At 39.6% G+C, this 22,323-nt stretch overlaps 1 protein-coding gene across 1 annotated transcript; it reads left to right on the forward strand.

The window, feature by feature from the left end:
• The first annotated feature begins 6,455 nt into the window (after positions 1 to 6,455).
• On the forward strand, positions 6,456 to 8,679 carry LOC140937182 (uncharacterized). The gene has a single exon (XM_073386715.1). It carries the CDS (start codon positions 6,456 to 6,458, stop codon positions 8,559 to 8,561), a length of 2,106 nt encoding a protein of 701 aa, XP_073242816.1. The 3' UTR covers positions 8,562 to 8,679.
• Positions 8,680 to 22,323: the final 13,644 nt, after the last annotated feature.

Here is a 22,323-nt window from a genome sequence, read left to right on the forward strand (position 1 = left end):
TTTTGATATTGTTCGTTTATTATAATTTTGAGAAACAATAATAAAAATAATGAACAATTCTTGAAAAAGAAAACACTTAACAACAACAACAACAACTTCATTGACTTTATCTTCGACGTGAAGATTTCAGTACCAAAACAGTCAATACAATGACAAATGAAACAAAGTAAAATAAAAGTTAAGTAAGAAAGAAAGGAATAACAACTATATAGTGAATATTATCATAAAAGAAAAATTACTTGGCTATGTACGGCTTCTACGCTACTCGTTTGGTAAGAAAGTTTAATTAGAGTTCGGATTTATAACAATTTAGAATATTTTCAATATAAGAGGCACTAAGATTTATGATGTTTTCATCGCACAGACATGATATATAAAAATGGTGCCTTGCAAGACATATTCGTTTATTCATTACTGTTTATCTAGTATAGGGTCTCCAAGAAGATACCCCTTACTTGACAGAATCTGCCAGGACCAGGAGGCCAAGATTGCAATAAAATCAAGAGCATTTTACACTGATGCGGTACTGTATATCAGGTAGAGGAAAGAGTACTTCGGGACGATTTCGATGACAAGAGTATGTTGGAAAGTTTATGAATGGTGCGCGCGATGAAATATTTGCAAATTGTAAGCAATATTTGACAGTAGTTTCGGAGGTTTCGTTTGCGTCGCTTCGGTGGTTTGGCTTGTTTCAGATGTTTTGTTGAAATGATAAACTAGCCTGCAGTGCAGGCTTATTTTGGGCGGGCGGAAGCTGCTTGCTTATGTTCGTACTGTTGTAACCACCATCTTATGAGGGAGGAAGATTAGGGAGAGTAAAATTAGTAACCCTAAGGGTAGGTGTTAGGGCGAAAGAAGGAAAGAGGGGAGGGGGAGGGGAGAAAACATTTTCTCTCTCCCCGCCCCCTTGCCCGCTCCGTTTGACTCGCCTCATTTTCTCACCTCTTTTCGAGTTTCAACATGCGCTTTCGTGAGCAAACATTCCCGCGCCTAAAGAAAACGCCTGCACTGCAGGCTAATGATAAACTAGTGGCAAAACAGTCGAACCTCCATAACATCAAAATCTCAAAACATCCAATTTTACCAGTCAAAGCCTTGCAGTTGGAACCTCTAGTAAACGACCACCCCCTGTAAGCGACCGCGACCAGTTTTTGGGCCTGACGGTTAAAGATTTTCCACTGTTTTTAACCTCTTGTAAGCTACCACTTGACGCATTCTCTGATCTCTATGTTCGCTGTGTGCACTATGCTACTTAGATTATACGAAGAAATTTAGTGACAACATGGAACTAGACACGTCGTAACTTAGACATTGCATGCAATAAATTATCTTCCATAAAGTAGATGTCCCTGGACCTCTTCGCGGAAAAGGCGCCCTGTGGTTCGATTCCTGTAAACGACCACCTGCCGTAAGCGACCACTCAGCCTTTGCATTTTGGGTGGTCGCTCACGGGAGGTTCGACTGTATGTCAGTAGGTTTAACATAAAGATCTGTTTTTGCTATTGACTGAAGCTAGGTCTCTAGTTTTGCCCCGGCACGAAAATAATATCGGATTGAATTTCAGTTCACACATGAGAACGGTGATTTCGCGGTTTTTTAACGAAGCTGCGCCGCGCTGATTTTGAGTGATTTTGAATTTAGAGAGCAAGAAAGGATAAACAGATGGAAGTAATTAAGAAAGGATGAATTTTCCTGTTTTATTTAGGAAAGTTTATTTGAGTTTTCTGTCATCTTTAGTATGATAAAAAAGGATTGAACTGATGAATTTAATTGACCCTAGTATTCTTCAGTGTAGGAGAGTCAAGTCTTTGAATTCCATACCTTCTTAAACAAAAGAAGAAAAAACTTGATCTGGGTAGAAGGGTCAACCGTCTGCCCGACCAACTTTTCGGGCGCGCCCGGGCGAACCGTTTACAAGAGAAACAAAACGTTAGCTCGGCTAGGAGGTGCCCCGCCTATGGTCACCATTTTTCGATGGTGGTCACCCTCCTGGTCAGGCCAACTTGACTCCACATAAACGCTTTGGCCCGCCCTGCCGCCCAACTGGATCAATTCGGTTAAAGCGAGACAATCAGAGCATGCGCGAGGGATGTTGTCAGCTCTTGGCTCGGGAAAAGGGGTTGACGAGAGGTTGACGCTTATTCGAGGAAGAAGGGAGACTAACTGTAGATCAAGGGCTAACTAGTGTGACAAGGTCACATTTTAAGCTTATTTTATTTTCCTTTTATTTCCAAATTATTTTCAACTATATTCATTATCCTAATGATTATTAATTTGTTGTTTACCCAAATAACTTTATTTCCTTACACACCTTATTGTGTTTACCATGTGTAGTTGTATTAGAGCGGTTTTCATTTGAGTGTCGAAAAGTAATTGGTTTTGCACTTTCTACACGATGCGATTGGCTTAAAAGATTCGCGCCACCTTTTCATCCAATCGGAAGTAAAACCAAAGCCAATTGTGACGGGCTCGCAGGCATTTTCCCGCGCTTTGCGTCAGCCACATGTAATTACTTCGAGTTTTGATTGGTTCAATGTATTGTCTGTGTCCTATGTGATTGGCCAGAGTAATTACTTTGGTTTTGGTTTTACGACACTCAAACGAAAACCACTCTATTCCCACACATTTCTTGTACCTAAATCCTGTTGTGTAGGAGTAGTAAACACCTAGTTCCCTTAGTTAAATCCTGTATTAGTGAGCAGTAAATTCACTCCCTAGCCTTATTTGGTTTTTAGTTATTTTCGATTTTCCTCCAAATCTATTATAAATTGGCAACCACTTGCTCAGTAAATTCAGTTGGTTTACCTCATTAGGGAAAGTCCTCAAATCAAGTATATTTTCAAGTCTCCCACGGATGTGTAGTTATCAATAACATTTGGTATGTTACCTTATTTTCCAGCTTTTTCCTATTTCTTTACTATTTTAGGCCTTTTAGTTTAGTTTATTAGCTTTCTATTTCCCTGGTTTGTAGCAGTATTAATCTTATAATTTAGCCGCATTTTCACTAGCTTTCTGTTTAGAATGTCCTTCAGTCTGGCACAGCATGTAATTGCCTGTTACAGGGACCGCGGAGCAAGGTGAAAAGTGGGAGGGCTGACAATTGAAAATAATTTTTTCATATTGAAAATCGAAAAATTTCTAACTATGGGCTATTGCATTTAATATCCGCACCCCCCCGGTTGAGGAACCATGGAATTCTCCAGGGGTAAGTTATAAAAATTGAGGATTTCTTTAGGGGTAGATATAGAGTAAACAAATATGGAATTCTTTAGGGGTGAAGCCTTAATTTTCACAAAATTCTTCAGGGGTAGACCCAAATTCTTCAGGGGTATGACCCAATTCTTCAGGGGTAAACCCATGTTTTACGGAAGTCTTCAGGGGTGAATGCAATTTTAGCCAATCTTAAGGGGTAAGATGAAAAGGTAAGTCCTCAACCGGGGGGTACGGATTTTAAATGCAATAGCCCTATGGCCGTTCACTGTTCAAGTAATGTAATTCTTCTTGCCATCGAATATTTCATTGATTCGAAAGGAGAAAGACAAAACATAAAACTTTTATCAACTCAAAACAACTACTCACCTTTGTTTGGCTTGAAAAAGCTAGTAATAATCTTCATTTCGTCTGATAAAACTGATAAAAAACTCTGGCGGAGCTGGAAGTACAAAACACGCTGCCGAACGAAGAGAAGGGGTGGCCAAGGCAATTGCCAAGGCATGGCGTTTGATCAAGGGGCAAGTCGGCCCCAGGGCACAATTACCGCGAAAAGCACAGGAGCCCCACAAAATGCCTGGCGTTTGAAATTAAAGAAAATACAGAGAATATAGCGGAATATAGACGGAAAAAACTTGTTTCAAGTCTTTTTTTTAATTTTAATTATTTTTCTTTTTAGCGCAAAAAGTGGGGGCGGAGGCGCAAAAAAGTGGTGGGGCCGCGGCCCTACCAGCCCCTCCCCCTCCGCGGTCCCTGTGTTAAACATTCTGCTATTGTCAGGGGCACCCAACGAGAATATAGTTCAAAACCACTTAAACATAGCATTGTTGGACGTTTTTTAGTATTCAAAAAGTAGATATAGGCATATTTTTATTCCCTAAAAATTTTTCATCTGTTCGGATTTCCTAGCTGAAAGTCTAGTGATCCGAAATTTATAGCGATCAAAACTTACCTTTTCGAAAATTTCAGCCTGAAAAAAGGCTCCCGAAAATTCTAGGTGACCTTTTTGGGGTAAAAATCTGTTAAAAATGAGCAATTATACCATTTTTGGAAGGTTCGAGAATCCAAGGAGAGGCAGGCAAGCAAGAAATTTAACAACAAATGTTCCGAAAATTCTAGATCTTAAATCGTCTTCCGAACAGATATTTTCCAAAAATTGTCGTTGGGTGCCCCTGTATCGTTCTCAGCAATAGTTGCTTACCTTTGTTTCCAATCATTTTCTGTAATTGTTCCCTTGTGTTCAATCCATTTTTGTTCCAAATTATCCTTTTGTCATTATTTTTCGTGATTTAGTTTCATTGTACTAGTTATTAGCTTAGCCATGCTGTATTGTTATGCAAGACATGTAATCCGAATCCCGGGTTTTTGTTGATTTTGAACCTCATGTAATAGTTCTCAGAATATACTCAGCTTTCGGTTTGTTTACATTTTAAAGTCACTTTTATAGTTTCTTAAGTAATCTTATTGCCCTTTTTTTAAAATGCAATTTATTAGCGAGAATTTGCAATCAGCTATCTAGTCTTATTCTTGTTTCTAATATGTAGCTTGTAAATACTGTTTAGCTTATCGTAGTTTTTGCTTTATTTTGGTATTTTAGTTTCTCGTTCCTGTTTTTGTTTTATCAGTCAACTTAAGCTCAAATCTGTTGTTCTTGCGTCGACCGTTTTGGCCGTCTTACACTAGGGAGGGCAAATAGAGAATTTCTGAATTAACTGACTCATGTGTAGACGATTTTTTACAATGCTGGACGGAGCTAAGATTAATAATACATCCTTCAGCTGAAATCTAAAAACTCTATCTATCTATATGAAATGGAACAAGCCAATTTTAAAAAATCTTGATATAGGATACTGATAAGAAGCAAATACGTTTTGAAATAATAAATAGATGAAGATAATATCTTAGAACTGCGGAAAGGAGAAAAATGTGAGGAAGATCATCGCAATTACTGATAAACACAAGTTTTTCAGTTGCACGAAGAAATCCTGAAAAAATTCGGGCTTCTACGGGATTCAAAACCTTGCGCTGCAATGGTATCGAGGGTCTTAGTCCGGTACAAGCACAAGCCAGCCTGAATTTTAAAGGCTTTCTTTTCGAAACTGTTAAAGTTGCGTTTATAACTGCGAGGACCTTCCTTACGGTTTATTTGCATAAGCAGCATTATTCTCACTGAACGACAATACAAATATAATTAACGTCATTGACGGGCCACTTTTTAGGCATGTGGCAACTTATAAAACAGGTCAAAGAGCGATTTTGAGAGCAAGATGGTCATCGTACAGTTATACAATAAAGGGATTTTTAGTAAATACTTATCAGCTGCTTATGGGGGTACTAAGGGGGTCACACGATAATGTCAGCAAGTCGATGTCACCTGTTTCTTCGATGAAGCCGTTTAGTGGTAAACAATACATTTCGCAGACAATTCAACACAGGCAATAGTTTGCACTCTAAAAACATAGGGAAAAAATACAAATCTTTCGATAATGTTAAAAAAAGGGTCCGTAAACAGAAAAGGTAATCTAAAACGAAGATTAGCTACTGACAAGTATAAAAAGTCAAACACTAACTCCAAAATTTAAGGCCTGCATAAAAGGAAAGTTGAAAGAAAGAACAATGACATAATTTCTTATCACGACCAGATGTTATTTTCCCCTGGAAACACTGACCTTACGAGGCATACTGAATGTGTGTTACTGTGATTAAAAATCAACATTAATCAAGAAACACACAGGCTTTCAGTCTTATTTCAAAGGTACGATGTTAATGTGTTTGTCAAAACAAGTACATCAATTAGTAAACGGTATAATGTTTAAAGCAAGGAACCTTTCAAAATTGAATTATTATTTCTTTCTTGCTTTATATTGACGTAACAGGAAAAACCGTCCACCGTTTTTTTTCTTCAAGTGGATTTTGCAAAGAGCTTGTAGCAGGTAACTATGGATTTTATTTTCCATAAATTTTCTTTTTGTTGTTCCATTTTCAAATCTACAAGATGAACGTTTACTCGTCCACTTCTTCAACATTTATGCTAGAACCCTATACTCGGAGCAAAGAAAAAATAAAAAAACTAGCAGTAAAGTTAAGCTAGCAAGATAACAACAATTAACGCTGCAAGTAAGAAGGACTATCAATATTCACAAACTGTACTTTCTTCAACTGAGTTTCTTTGATTGACCTACTGAACATTCGTTCCCTCTTGATACAGTAAGCTACTTTATGTTTGATTTCTTGCCTAAACAGATATGGCGTTTTCGCTGCAAATGCTAATCTTCGTCAAACTACTTACAACGGTTACGAGCGATGGTGAATTCTTGAGAGGAGTAACAACTGCATTTGCGAACGCTGACGAGAAACTAACGGCAGAACTGGAGGCCTTTCGTCAGATCGTGGGAGCTCTGTCTCGACAAGTCATGCTGCAGCAGATGTTTGTTGAAGAACGCATCAGATCCGATGGTGATTCTGGTGTAAAGCAAGTGCGCCTCAGTAACAGTGGAACACGAAACTACTTTTCAGACACCCATGGCAACTCTGGAAGACTTATGTCTATTCATGAACACGCAAACAATATGCGCACGGTGGGCCTGGGAGAATTCATTGGCGTCCTTAATGGAGTAGAATTTAGGACAAGACACAACGACTACCGACTCTACATGGCAAGCAAATCCAGCAAAGAATACCATGCAACGGAGCCGATTCCATTTCCAGAAGTGCCACCAGAAGTGAAAAATAAAGCTACCGTGGACGAACAAATCGTGGAGATGCGTGAGTGGTTCAAGGCATGGAAGTTACAAAATCACACTATTAGAGATTACAGGAAGTATTTCAAGCCTGTACTGTGCTTTCTAGAAGGCGCATGGACCACAGCAACAAAAGACATCGATGAACCGTTTGAAAGTGACAGACATTTTATTGACGCCCAAACATGGTTCGACTTACAGGAAAAAGTCCGCTTTACTTCTTACACTGGCAGAAAAGACAATCTTGAAAACTTTTCCTTCCTTCCAACCACCATTATCGACATTATCAACGAAACGATCCCTGTCTTTGCTCAATGGAATTACCGCATTTTGTGTCACCCAGTGAGTCGCGATATCCCCTTAAACAGGTTTCGTGTGGTTGACGATTTCCATGCCAGGCTTCCTGCGCGAAGAAAATACAACGAACAAAAAAACTTCCGTGCAGCAAGATTCCAAATCAACCCTCGAGACTCGGACACGTGGACCGAAAGATACAACAATCCGAGGTATACACTGCTTGATGAGCTTATGAGCGAAATTCCTGGAAAAGACAACTATCAAGCTAATCTAACAGATGAGGCATTTGACCTGCCAGCTCACACCATTGACCCAAAGAAGAGCGGAAAAATAAATGCCGGTTACTACCATCGCTGGTTTAAAGTCTTGGAGAAAGACGCAATGGGCCAATCCTTTAGGCGTCGTGGCTATGCCGATGAAAACCTGTTCATGGCCATGACTACCCAACCTAAAGTGGCTGGTATGACGCTCAAGACCTGCAAGGGGCCCAAAAAGCGGCCGAGATGTAAGACGGTCAACCAAAAGTTTTCGTACGCCATTCCACTTGAAATAATCTACATGACACCACTAAACAGATGGAACCCATTTAACCTTGAATATAAAGGTGACGAGAGGACGCCGTACGGAAAGACCGTGTGGCTTGGTGGTCGCTATGGAGGAAGAACTCCGGACAAGGCTTACAATGGCACCAATAGTAAGAAGTACTATCTAACTCCATCGGCCTTCTTTTCAGGGAAGGAAGTTAGCAGCGACGCTGCAGACACCACAAAGAATAGCGTTGGAGTTTTGGATCGGAATGGAATTGACGTTAGGATCACTCGAGCCAGCGGAACACGCATCTTTCTTCCATCCATTAATGGCGTAGGGATCTGTCGACAGCGATATCCCATAATGCCAGTTCATGGAGAGGGAAGCGCTGTTTGGAAGGAACTTGAGGCAACTAAAGATATCCTGATGAAATCCAACACCTATAACTACATCTACAGGGAACCACTTGCAGGAAAAACCGGTGTTTCCCCAACGGAACCTGCGAAGAGATCCTTGACTTTGAGGATGATCTCGGCGCAGAAAACACCCCCAGGACCGCATATTCATGAGGTCACTTTGACACCAGAGCAGGTGGAGCTTGCTATGAAAGGGACACGTATCAAGAATCTTATCACCACAACTGGAGCTGGTCACCAACATAAAATTAACATTCAAAGAAGAAACAACAAATGGTTTATAAATTACTGTGCTGGTGGGTGTGACCAAGGGATGTTTCGATGCTGTGACAAACATGGCATGAACTTAAATGTGGACCCTAATGCTTAGAATCCACTTGTATTGTTGACTGGATACATTAACGATATGACAATGATATTTCACGGTAAATACAACAAGGTGCCTAAAATAAAATGCAAAGTGTATCTTAATCTGTGGTTAAATAAAATGGGGAATAAACAATTTAAATGCGTTAACTTAGTTGATGTAACATTTCGTGGAAAAATAGCATAATTTTGTCATAATTTTACAATTTGAAAGCAACTCAACATTCCAGTAGCAAGGAACCAATATGAAAAGGTAGGTCTCGGAATTTTGTGGGAACGTCCAGAAAACTAACCAATCAACTCATAATCCAGCGCTCTGACTGTGTGTGTTCTGCCTTGCATGCACGTCCTTCCGCAAAGTTTTCCTTTTTGGCGCGGATCTTAACTGTTATGTAGGGGGCGCCGTCCTTCACTCCGTCCAACATTCCTTCCTCTTCCCCTCCATTCCCCCATCAATAACCAGCAGCTGGAGAAGATCTCCATGGAATCGTAGGATGTGATCAAGCCAGATTCTCTGTCTTTATTTATTGATAACAGATATCCTTGTAAGGCCTTTAAAACCTTAGCTTCAGTTTAAAAGCTGGTTAAGATACAGTCTATAGTAAGCAAGCATACGTTTCTGGTCAGTGACAGCTTCACAACTCTAACTTTCCAAGTTAACGAATTCGACCACGTTCACCTTTTCTTTTTCGATGATGTTTTTTTGGCAAACCTCCGTGAGAGCCTTTTCCTTTTGATTTTTCCAATCATTTTTACTTTATACATGACTAGCCTGTTCCAGGCTCCGAGATGGTGATGAAAAGTCGTTCAGTAAAAAGAAAATGCGAAAAAGGCCGTTTTTCCGCCGCCACCGCCCCCTTTCCCAAGTCGCGCGCGTCTTATTTTCGCTTTGCTCGTTTTAATACGTACCCTATATACTATCTGAGAACCTGGCACAGGCTAATAAATGACCAGCTCGGTGTCCCATCTTTGCCCTACCTAAGAAATCCACTAATAAAGGTTAACACTCTTAGTATGTGATCGCTTTGAACTATAAAATGCGCGGCAGGCACCTTTCACAAACATTCCGACGTCAAGCTCCGAACGATCATGAGATGTAGGCCCCGTCCTGTTGTTTGTATTCTTGTAACGCTACTATTTTCTACCCTTCTTCATGTTGTAACTAGACTGTGAGCAGTCTCTTTTCTTCAGAGTTTACAATGAGGAGAGTGTACGCGCGAAGAAAATAGAGCGTGATTTCTTTCATCAAGGAAAAAACGTTCCACGTACAAGGTTACGGTTATTTACCTGATGCTCCCCCCTCCGCTGAGGCCTCTTTGTCTCGCAAGGAGGCTGGGGAGAGGAAAAAATGAAAGCGCACGGTGGACGATGGGAAGGGGAAAGAGAGGAAGCGAGGCTCTTCCCACGTCCCATCGTCCCCCGCGCGCTTTGTATTTTTTTTATTATTGCTATTTTTTTGGGGATACCCAGCGGGAGCCTCTGAGGAGAATAGAGTATCTGACACAACTATTTACGCTTAACCTTCATGTCAAATAGCACGCTGATGAGTAGCGTCGAAGAAAATGAAGCGTGACTTCTTGCGTCGAGAAATTACCAGGTCACGCTTATGTAGCTCGCCGATAGCCACAATTACCCCTTTTTTCGAATAATTCCTTTTAACTAGGAAAAATATATTGATTTAATGACAAGCAACGACTAGAGAACTATACACTTTCCCTGTTTACGAACTGAATCATATTGTATTTTGCATCTGGCCTTCAGAATTATCGCTTTTCTTACTTGCGGTTATTACGGAGACGACATAACTGCATAGTGCTTCAGTTTCTACAGAAACTGTTAACACAATAAACACAATAATGTAACTTCGACTGGAAAAATTCGAATAGAGATCCCGCTTCACTACCCAATTTAAAGATCCTCGACGTTTTCGGGAGGACTAATGACTAGTAAGCCCAGCAAAAGCGTATAAAGGGGAACCGAAGAAGACTAAGAGTCTGCCCTATGTAAGGGAATTCAAATTATGGAATCTGTGAGATTTTCGCTTGTGGGATTCGGAATCCAGCAAAGTTTTGCTGTGGAATCAGGAATTCTGGGCTTTGGAAACAGGTGTACAGCTCAAGGAATCCGGAATCCCACTAACGATTGGAATCCGTAATCCAAGTTCCATTCACAGTAAATCCGGATCCAGTACTCGGAATCCGGAATCCTGGAAGTTTGTGTTGTGGAATCCGGAATTCGGGTCTCTGATTTCTGGGTTTTGGGTCGAAAAAGCTATTGTCTAATAACGCTTCATTTTCTATGCGTTAATAGGAGGCAAAGGTCATAAAGAATGCTTACATGGCCTTGGCAAGTATTGTAGAGGCTCGAGGTGAGGATTAATTAATTATTATCATAGGAAGAGTTTTAGACCCTGTCCTCTAAATTACTGACCGCAGCTCGAAATTCTTGTTACTTTAAAAGTTCCGTTGAGATGATGCTTTACTTTGTTTACAAATTTCCTTTTACTTCTTCAGAGGTGTGCGCTTACCAGCTGCTCAAGGCCGAGGGGGTAGAGAGCATCATTGCTGCCTACAAGTAGGCAATGCTCTCTGTCTGTTAAATTGCTTTATGCCCATATAGTGCATCCTTCAATAAAGGACTTTATTGCAGCTGTCTTTTTGCAACGTGGTCTTTTGCGAAATAGGATTACTCGTAGCCTACGAAAACAGCAGTCTCTCCTCAGTCGCTCTTCGCTGCCATGGACGTTTCGCCAGCGTTTCGTCCCTAGCGGTGAGGAACCTGCCTCTTACCCAGACGTCTCTCTCTCGAAGAAAATGTGCGCGCAAAGGAAGGCGCAAAGGAAGGCTGTTTCCTTCCCATGGTCCCTTGCGGTTCATCACCAGTCACTCGCGTTTTGCGCTCGCCTCTACCACAAGAGACATTTTCGCTAAAACGGCCGCTAAAACTCGTATCAAGCAAATGGCGACGGCTATCGCGTTTTCCCGCCAAAATGACGCTGCGGGTTCACGCGCGCGCACTACTTAAGGTCTCTTATTCCCCTGGTGCCCAGGGGCCCGTTTCTCGAAAGTCCCGATAATTAACGGGCCCGGTAAGCTGTCTCCGTTTACATTAAAGATCGGGGTTTCAATAGTTTTGCATCTAACATGATAAAACTGTCAGTAAATGAAACTAAATGGAGTAGTTTGTTAGCCAGGACCCGCGCTCCTTATTCTTTATATTTCGATTTGAATATTTGATTTCGGGCCCGTAAAGTTACCGGGACTTTCGAGAAACGGGCCCCAGATCTGTTGCCGACGTAGATCCGGCTTCGTCAACAAGAGATCTGGGTACGAGATTAGGTCTCTAATAAGGGCCCTCTTGCTTCAACGACAACAAATTATGTACAATGAGAACCAATCAATAGAAAACTTGTCATTGATGACTCCGCAGGACTTACTTATGGCGACAGAACGCGGTTTGAACTTGCTGGAAGGTGGTCAGCAGACAGGACGAAGGAACAGCTCCGCGCGATCCAGACCAAGAAGTGTTGCGGGAAAGAGATAATAGTTACCATGGATACCATTATTCTCACATTATTCAGGAATGACTATACTGCTCAGTATTTGAACATAAAGCGGCCATGTCACGCTATTTGTTATCTTTTTAAGAAGCCAAAACTTGTCTTCGCATCAATTGAATTTCAGAAATGATGATTCAGGTTTTGTTATTTAAAACTGCAGGGAGTTTTGGCATTGACAACGGCGACGGCAGCGAATACGTCCCTTTTAAAACTGAATAAGCGTTTTTTCAAACTTTGTCGCGTTCATTCCAATTCGCTAGAAATGTCTAATGTAGGCAAATTTCCCTGGACTTGATTTCTTGGGGACCGCACTCAAGTTTAGAAAGAGAAAGAAAATTTCGTCGTCGCTTGTTTACGTCCTCCATAAAACGTGAAATTAGGCATTTTCACGTCGTGGCCGTGCAGTATTGGCAAAGAAATGTACAAAAAAGCGTGATGCACGTGCAAACTTGTTGTTTTGCTCAATAATCCTAGCGCTGTTATGACGTTCTCGTTGCCGCCTCCGCCGTCGTTGCTAAAACTCCCTTATATTTGGGCATTGAAACTGTTTTCTGTCGTCTGTTTCAATAGATGACAAGGGTGGACATGGGTTGAAACTAATTAGTGCACCCTGATGAAATTTATTTCATACATGTATCTTCTTCACATCTCTTACGGAGCATTTTGTATATGGGTACTGACAGGATTGTTATTAAGAGCCGGGGGCCGGGGATTTCCTCCGGCTACTATGAATGTAGCCTCCGGCTACTTTCATTGGAAAAAAGAAGAAAAATAGAACCAAAAGAAATCCCTAGCTGTTTGGTTCCCCGTTGTGTTGACCCGGCAACTTGAAATCTTAGTTACAACCCTGGGTATAGTCACTAAGAAATAACTTTAACACAGAATTGACCTCAAACAGCAATATACTCATGACATTGCCCTTTTAACCGCTTATTGCTGTAACTATAGCTACACTCAAGCTTATTTTAATGGAATCGTAGATATATTTCACTTTTCGCATTGTTTTCCTGTCGTACGTGACCATATAACATTAGAGAGCGTAAGCAACGACGACGGCGACGGCAACGACAGGGTGTCCAGTTCCTATTTTTTCCTATTTTTTAGCTAGTGAAGCCAAAATTTATAGCAAAATTGAAAATAGAATTATAGTTGTTCTATGTGTTTTTTAATGAGATTTATCATAAAGCAAGTAGTATGTTGACTTTGATGTTCTAATATTAGTAAACATAATAGTTACATTTGTTCTTTCCATGACCTCTATTACTTATTAGAGTTCTTTTAACATCTTGTTACTTTTTGTATAATTTTCTAGTGCAGCTACATGTATTGTATTTAGTGTTCTAGTTCTCATTACTATAGTCACCGTGAATATCGGCGAATAGTCACCGAAACGTAGTATAATTACATGGATGATAATTCGAGAAAATAACATAAAAAAGAGACATATTTTTGAAACGGTTTGGGGGCTTTAAGATTTCGGTCGAGGGCGGCTCTTATCGACAAGCTGGTTTTCTTATAATAGCTGCCGTCGATTTTCCTCACGGAAACGTGAAATTTTGCCAGACATTTTAGTTCATCGACTTCCTTGTTATCTATTTCATTTTTGAACTTTTGCTGCTGTTGAAACCATTCTGTAGAACAAAATATTTCGCAAAAGTTACTAAAAGTTGCCGACACTTACATACCAGTTTCCAGTAAATTGTGTTACTTGCAAAAGAGAAAGTTTCTCAACCTACCTTTGAATAGCTTGACTCCAAATTTTGTAGCATCTTTTGTTTTTTGAGGAACAGCATTTTCTTTTTTTTTTTCTTTAAATTGATCAATATCCGACTTCGAAACATCAACAAAGCTGGCTGCCATTTTGACAACTGCTACCCTTCAACGTTATAATCACCACGTGGTGATTATAGCGGGATGAAGTGAAGCTCCTAGCCAATCATAGCACTCAATTTTCGATAATCATCAATTTAATTATACTAATGAATAATATTGTGCATAGCCCACTGAAACTGCGTTTCAGTATCTGTACATGTTATATTTTATTTTGAAGTCTTGCTCGCTTTTATGTTTATCTTTGAAACTTAAAACAGGATCAAGTTGTCCCCTCACAACACAGGCCAGATAAATTATCCAATCAGCGTCTTGTTTGAAAAACCAGTCCCTAGCTGAATCGGGATGCTACATGAAACGAACAGACTAAAGTTTAGTTTACGGCACTAGCTCTCTTGGTGAGCCCTTATTAACAGCTATACCTAAGCAACTGACAAAAGATCTAATATTTTGGTTGCGAAACTGGTCTTTCAGTCATAGCTAAGTAGAATGTTATGTTCTTCTTAGAACTTAACCATGACACACTCGCAATCTCGTACCAAATAGATCAGTGTCATTTTGCGTACACCGCGGAAAGCCCGGTTCCGTACTTAAAATTATGCGGTCTTTTGACTTAAACAAGCATCTTCTCAACCAGCTACCAATTGCAGATTAATGGAAGAAAAGCTTTCCATAGGACTCGTTAGTCCTACTTCGATATCCTTCAATGACTACTCAATCGTAAGAAATTCAGTTCTATCCTAAGAAATTTCACTCTTCAAAGCTTTTCAAAGGTTTGCGGCCAACTTGAAGGGAATTTTCATATGATCACCTTTGACTATTGAACAACGCTCGACCTGTAGTCAAGCATACAGGCATCATTCTGATGACAGCCTAACTGAGCCAATAAACTAAACGTTACTGATCATTTTCACTCCCTCTTAGCTGCGAAAGTTGATCTAAATCCTACGAGCGTCGAAGCTGAAGCTTCGTAGTGTTTATTATAACCTTGATGGGGTGCAGGGAGGGTATCTTTGTCAACAAAATTTACTATTGATTTTCCTATTTCTCTCCTATTTTTTAATGTAGAGTTTCCTATTTTTCCTATTTTCTCAATCCTGAGTTTCCTATTTTCCTATTTTTTTGAGCAACCATGCCACTGGACACCCTGCAACGAGAACGACAGAAAACCAATAGGTTTAGATTAGCAAAACAACAACTTTGCACGTGCATCACGCTTTTTAGTACATTTCTTTACCGTCGCTGCACGACTACAACGTGAAAATGCCTAATTTCACGTTTTGTCGAGGAGGTGAACACAACGACAACGATTTTCTTTCCCTTTTGCTGAACTTTGAAACAGTCGTTTAGAATTCAACTCCAGAAAAATATGCCAGCATTTAACGAATTGAACGAGTTGGAATAAGCGTGACAAAGTTTGAAGCGGTGTGAATTCACTTTTTAAGTGACGTTTTTGTAGGCGTCGCCGTCGTTGTGGCTTAAGCTCCCTATCATCAGGATGTAAAATGATTATTATCCATGGCAACTGGTCATGAGAATTTTCCTTGAACAGTTCTGCGCATGTAATATATTAATTGAAGGATAAAAGACATCTTCCAAGATTTCTGGCCGGGATATTTAGCCTGAGAATCATTAGAAGCAATTTGCCTCCTGCTTTTACCACTCGACGTTTATTAAAGTAGAATTGAATTATCACAAAGTGCCGTAATTCCGTTGAGATTGATTGATTATTGTAACGCGCGGCCTTCTTAGTTTTAAGTGTAAGTGTGATCTGGGGATGCCCGCCTGATCTGCCCAGGCCGGGTACACCCCGACCCCCGCCTTCGTTAAGTCTTCTCTAGGCCCGGTTCAGACGTCGCTCCACTCATGTGCCGAACCTAACTGATGAATTAAGTACGGCAAAAGAGCGGCGTCTGAATCAATTTGATACGGCAGTTTTAGTTTGGTGCGGCAAAAGCGTTAAGTTCGACAGAGTGTGTCGATTTTTTGTGGAACTTAACTTAGGTTCGACACACGGTACACCGTCTGAATCAGATGTCGCGCCAGTGTCGCTCCAAAGTCGAACTTACTCAGTTAGGTTCGGCACATGAAAAGTACGGAGTCTGAACCAGGCCTAACTTTGTTAATCATAAACACTAGTCATCGAAACACTGTAAATGATTAGACTATACATATATTTTGGGTGTAGTATAATTTTTATATGAAAGCATAAAACATGTCAATAAATTCAAATGTTTTTAACCAATTTTGATATTGTTCGTTTATTTTATTTTGAGAAACAATAATAAAAATAATGAACAATTCCTGTAAATGAAAACACTTTATAGAATCTGCCAGGAACAGGAGGCCAAGATTGTAATAAACGCAGGGGCATTTGACACTGATGCGGCACCGTATATCAGGTAGAGGAAAGAGTACTTCAGGACGATTTTGATGACAAGAGTATGTTGAAAAGTTTATGAATGGTGCGCGCGATGAAATATTTGCAAATTGTAAACAATATTTGACAGTAGTTTCGGAGGTATCGTTTCCGTCGCTTCGGTGGTTTGGCTTGTTACAGATGTTTTGTTGAAATGATAAACTAGCCTGCAGTGCAGGCTTATTTTGGTGCGGGCGAAAGTTCGTACTGTTGCAACCGCCATCTTATGACGGAGGAAGATTAGGGAGAGTAAAAATAGTAACCCTAAGGGTAGGAGCGAGGGCGAAAGGAGGAAAGAGGGGAGGGGGAGGGGAGAAAAAAATCTCTCTCCCCGCCCCCTCCCCCGCTCCTTTTGACTCGCCCCATTTTCTCCATTCTTTTCGAGCTTCAACATCGCGCTGTCGCGAGCAAAACATTCGTGCGCCCGAAGAAAACGCCTTCACTGCAGGCTAATGATAAAGTAGTGGCTATAAAGTCGAACCTTCATAACATCAAAATCAAAAAACATCAAAATTTTACCAGTCAAAGCCTCACAGTTGGAACCTCCATTAAACGACCGCCTCCTGTAAGCGACCGCGACCATTTTTTGGGCCTGACGGTTAATGATTTTTCACTGTTTTTAACCTCTTGTAAGCGACCACTTGACGCATTCTCTGACCTCTATTTTCGCTGTGTACACTATGCTGCTTAGAATATACGAAGAAATTTAGTGACAACATGGAACTACACATGTCTTAGACATTGCATGCAATAAATTATCCTCCATAAAGTAGATGTGCCTGAACCTCTACTCGGAAGAGACCCCCTCTGGTTCGATTCTTGTAAGCGACCACTCAGTCTTTGCATTTTCCGTGGTCGCTTACGGGAGTTTCGAATGTATGTCAGTAGGTTTTTGTTTCTGCTATTGACTGAAGCTACTGTAGGTCTCTAGTTTTGCCCCGGCACGAAAACAATATGGGATTGAACTTCAGCTCACACATGAGGACGGTGATTTCACGGTTTTGTAACGTAGAGGATTATTCTATTTTGCGAAACGAAACGAAACGAAATATATGGGAGAGGGAGAAAAAAACTAAACACAGCTTAAGACAACATTGACAATGTTTTCGGAAGTAATAGTTAACGAAAAATGAAGGATTTTTACCTTTTTCGCAAAGTAGTAATTTCAATACAATTACTATTTTGCGAAATGGCGTTTTTTCACCTTTATTTAGCAAATATGTCCTTTTCGTCTGAAACAAATTGTGTCCACCAATAAAAATGATTAATATTTCGAAGAGTCTGGTGACTTCTCATTTTATTAGCCGTACTAGAACACATTTCGCAAAGTAGTAATTTTGCCAGAATTACTATTTTACGAAATGGCGTTTTTTCACATTTATTTAGCAAATATGTCCTTTTCGTCTGAAACAAATTGTGTCCATCAATAAAAATGATTAATATTTCGAAGAGTCTGGTGACTTCTCATTTTATTAGCCGTACTAGAACACATTTCGCAAAGTAGTAATTTTGCCAGAATTACTATTTTACGAAATGGCGTTTTTTCACCTTTATTTAGCAAATATATCCTTTTCGTCTGAAACAAATTGTGTCCACCAATAAAATGATTAATATTTCGCAGAGTCTGGGCACCTGTCATTTTACTGACCGTACTAGAACTCATTTCGCAAAGTAGTAATTTTGCCAGAATTACTATTTTGCGAAATGAATTATCTAGGCTCTTTTGTGATGCAGTGAAGTTGTCTTTGTGCCATAAAAATATGTGTAATAATGTAATGATAATAACAATTAACAATAATAACAATTTATTATTTGAAAGGCGCAAAATAGCATTTAAATATGATCTAATGTGCTCATTGCGTAAACATCAATTCCTGAAAAGTTCTGAACTCAAGACTGCGCATTTTTATGGGAGAACGCGGGAATTTGTCGGCATTAAAGTCTGTATTTGAAGGTATGCTTTAAAATTTAACACGGATGTGTGTATGGTGCGTACTCGAATGCATTCCTTTGTTCCTTTTTTATTGCAAAAGAAACAAATACTTGTATTCTGGGTAGAATGTATTTCGTAGAGCGCTCAATTTATTTCAAGAGCATTCATTTGACTATTAACATCTTCACAGGAGCTCAGGCTTTAGGAGTAATCATCGATCGTTTATTGCGACAGCGCTGTTTCGTATGGTCCAAATTATAGGACCACACTAATGTATATATATATTTCGATAAAAAAAAAACAACAAACAAACAAAGAAACAGAGATTCAGTCCATTGTTCTTATGGAGTGTTCTATCAAAGAGGTGCTTGAGAGTTTTTTCTTTCTTTTTAGCCATTTCAAATGTATTGTTTACGTTTTATGTTTACGTGTGTTATCCTTCTCTCAATGAACCATAGAAAAACGTTTATAAAAGTTCGCAAGACATTTTGTTTTGCCATTGTTCGGAATTACTTATTGCCCTAAAAAAGATGCTACCAATATCAGGTCAATCAGGAGCTCGGTGGTGGGAAATTGCCTCCTTCTCCATGCCCAGAGTTTAAAAAGAGACCTCCAGAAAAGAAAAAAAAAACAATTATAATTACCCAGGCGGAAGGGGGTGGGGGGAGGTGGTATGGTAATAGCTCAAATTTGACCATGAATAAGACTAAATCTAACTTCCATCCCACGACTGTCCACGCCTTGCAGACAACACATCATTTTCAAAAGAGGTGTATAGAGTCAAATAAATTCGAACCAACGTGTGAATGAAGGCCGAGCCGCGGCTACGGTAATGGCATAATCCGTTTCCTGTCATTTTTATTAGAATACCTGCCCGGTAGGAGGTACTCGACAAAGTTTTATACGTGGAGACTCCGCCTCGAGTTGCGACCCCTTAACCTTTGCTGTACCATTTTTGACGGTAAAGGTACCCCTTTCACATATCTAGGCCATTAGTGGGAGTACCCTCCCTGGATACCTGCCAAGATCACGCCTCTAGGACGACTCTAACACTCATGTCTGGGTTCCAGTTACTCACGCTTTAATAGCTTGTTTTTGTTATACTTGCGAAAAATGTACAAGCAACAAAAGCTCGAACCATGCAACGTGAAAAGGAATAATTCATTTGAATAAATTAAATTTTCCAGAAAACTCCGATACACCTTGGCATTCGTGTGATATAACTGGAATTCGTGACTTTTGTAGTTTCAATTTAGTTTAACAGCGTGACAAGTGCTAGTCAGTCATAATTCACGTGACGTGTCAATTCCAGAAATTGAGTAACTTGCATTTGCGTAAGTTTTCTTGATGTACACGTGTCGAGAAAAGTTTCTCTGTGCTCGAGGTTTTTATAATCTATCAGGATTATGGCATTTTTAAAAATTCCAGTTATCAAGCAAACGAATGTTGAAATGGTACCAACTCATAAAAAGAAGGCAAAGAGGTTTTACTGCGTAGATAAAGAGTGTATTCTTCCAAGGCACCCTTATTTCTGGAGAGGTTTGGCAACTGTCTCTACCAATGTCCAGGGGCGCTTGAAAGAGAGTCACAAGGATCTTCTATATGCAATGCTAAAGTTTAGATGAGAAGAGAATAATGCACAAAGCTAACTCAACTAAAGGAAGAGTAAGATCTCAAAAGCCCTGATTGCTACTAATATGATGCCGCCTATGAACGATAGAAAAACCAATTGCGAGTGTCCATCTTGTACAGCTTGATGTTATTGTGCAACATTTTTTCAGTTACCGCGCCTCTGAAGTCTCATTCTTAACGAAATTGTTAGGGGCATAGCCGGCCCATACTGAGATCTGTAGGCCCAAGCCTAAAACTTTTTGGTTTGATCATTCTACCGCTTGTAATAAATCATGCGTTGTTGGAGTGAACTAAAAAACTTAAGTCTGTTGGTGAGGTGGGTGCGTACTAGCAGTGCGTGCAATTTTCAGGATATGTATGTCAAATGAAAGTCAGCCAGGCCTACAACTAGTTGAAAAGTTGGCTACGCCCCTGACTGCTTGCTGATCGTGGTAGTGAGCTTTCTTTGCATGTCTGATCCACAACATTTCTCCTGTATCCATTCGCCTCTCTATTAAAGTTTTGCTCAAATAAATTTTCAACAATGTGAAAGGCCGTCTCCTATAGGTTTTGCCGCGCGGATTATAGATGGCCTAAAAATCAAACTTGCAATGACATTGGGCCTATTACCGATTACGAGATGGACGCTCTATAGCTTCATAGGCTTCTCATTACGCCCTGCTCCTTATTCCCAGTAAATTTTCACAACAACCACGCAACAAAAATGAGTTTCATATTAGCTGATGATATTTGTTGGTGAGGTGAGGCACGCATATTTGTATTTTCCAGGTTATTTATTTTCTTTTCATGATTTATTTCAGTGCCGTGCCGTAAACGAAAATGGCGCACATAATAAGATGATTATCGCAATAGTAAATGCTGCTGATAGGATCAAGGGAATAATCTATCCTAAAAGAAGTAACTGGTTTGATAAAAATAACATCCTACTATACGTATCACATAATACATCCAAAATTAGTTGGTTGAGTTTGGTTAACTTTTTGGAATACTTTAATCAAATTACTGAGAACGGGGAATTGAGAAACATTATTTTAATCTTTAGCAAATCAGAAATTTCTTTTGATCCTTTTTGATAATGTGATATATTAGTTTTTAATGGAACGACTTAAATAATATAAACTTTGTAAATTTCAGTAAGTTTTTAGCATAAATTTGGTTTGGGGTTATAGCATAGATGCACAAATGTACATTGTTTTATTTTTGATCAATTTATGATCATACGAAAACGAATGCCCTGTTTCGGCAAAGGTGAAAATTGCTAGCTTCGCAAAATAGTAATGATTTCTTGAAAAATTACAACATTTTGAAATGACTTTTAAATACGACTTTTTAATAACGGTAATAGGACTTAGTAGAGTCCAACTCGATCTGTAATCATACGAGTGATTACCAAAATGGACGACACAAAGACCTGGTACCAATTAATCCTAACCATTGCAATTCCCGAGAAAATAAATGCATTCAGTTTTTTGGTGAAAGAGCTTTTAACACCAGTTATCCAAAATTAGGGAAACTTTCCCCAATTTGTCTCTGAGAGACACAGTCTAATGTCACAAATTCGTCCATTTTGGAGAATCCCCAGTTTACTAGGGTATGTGCTTGCTGCTATGGTTATTGGGATAACTTCTGTGATTGGTGGATTTTGCTGTGTGCACTTATAATGAGTTCTAAAAATAAAATGAGAAGTCTCCAGAGTCTTCAGGAATTGATCAGTAGTTTCATGTTTACACTTATTTATATGGCAAGAAAACAAATTAAAAGGACGACAAACAGCTCTTTTCGCAAAATATTAAATTTTGGCAAAATTACCACTTTGCGAAATGAGTTCTAGTACAGCCAGTAAAATGAGAGGTGCCCAGGCTCTTTGAAATATTAATCATTTTATTGGTGGACACAATTTGTTACGGTCGAGAAGAACATATTTGCTAAATAAAGGTGAAAAAACGCCATTTCGCAAAATAGTAATTCTGGAAAAATTACTACTTTGCGAAATGAGTTCTAGTACGGCCAATGAAATGAGAGGTGCCCAGACTCTTTAAAATATTAATCAATTTATTGGTGGATACAATTTTTTTCGGACAAGAAGGACATATTTGCTAAATATAGGGGAAAAAAAGATAAAAAAAACGCCATTTCGCAAAATAGTAATTCTGGCAAAATTACTACTTTGCGAAATGAGTTCTAGCACGGTCAATAACATGAGAAGTCACCAGACTCTTCGAAATATTAATCATTTTATTGGCGGACACAATTTGTTTCAGACGAAAAGGACATATTTGCTAAATAAAGGTGAGAAAACTCCATTTCGCAAAGTAGTAATTCTGGAAAAATTACTACTTTGCGAAATGAGTTCTAGCACGGTCAATAACATGAGAAGTCACCAGACTCTTCGA

Source organism: Porites lutea, chromosome 5 (assembly GCF_958299795.1).
Source record: "Porites lutea chromosome 5, jaPorLute2.1, whole genome shotgun sequence".
NCBI lineage: Eukaryota > Metazoa > Cnidaria > Anthozoa > Scleractinia > Poritidae > Porites > Porites lutea.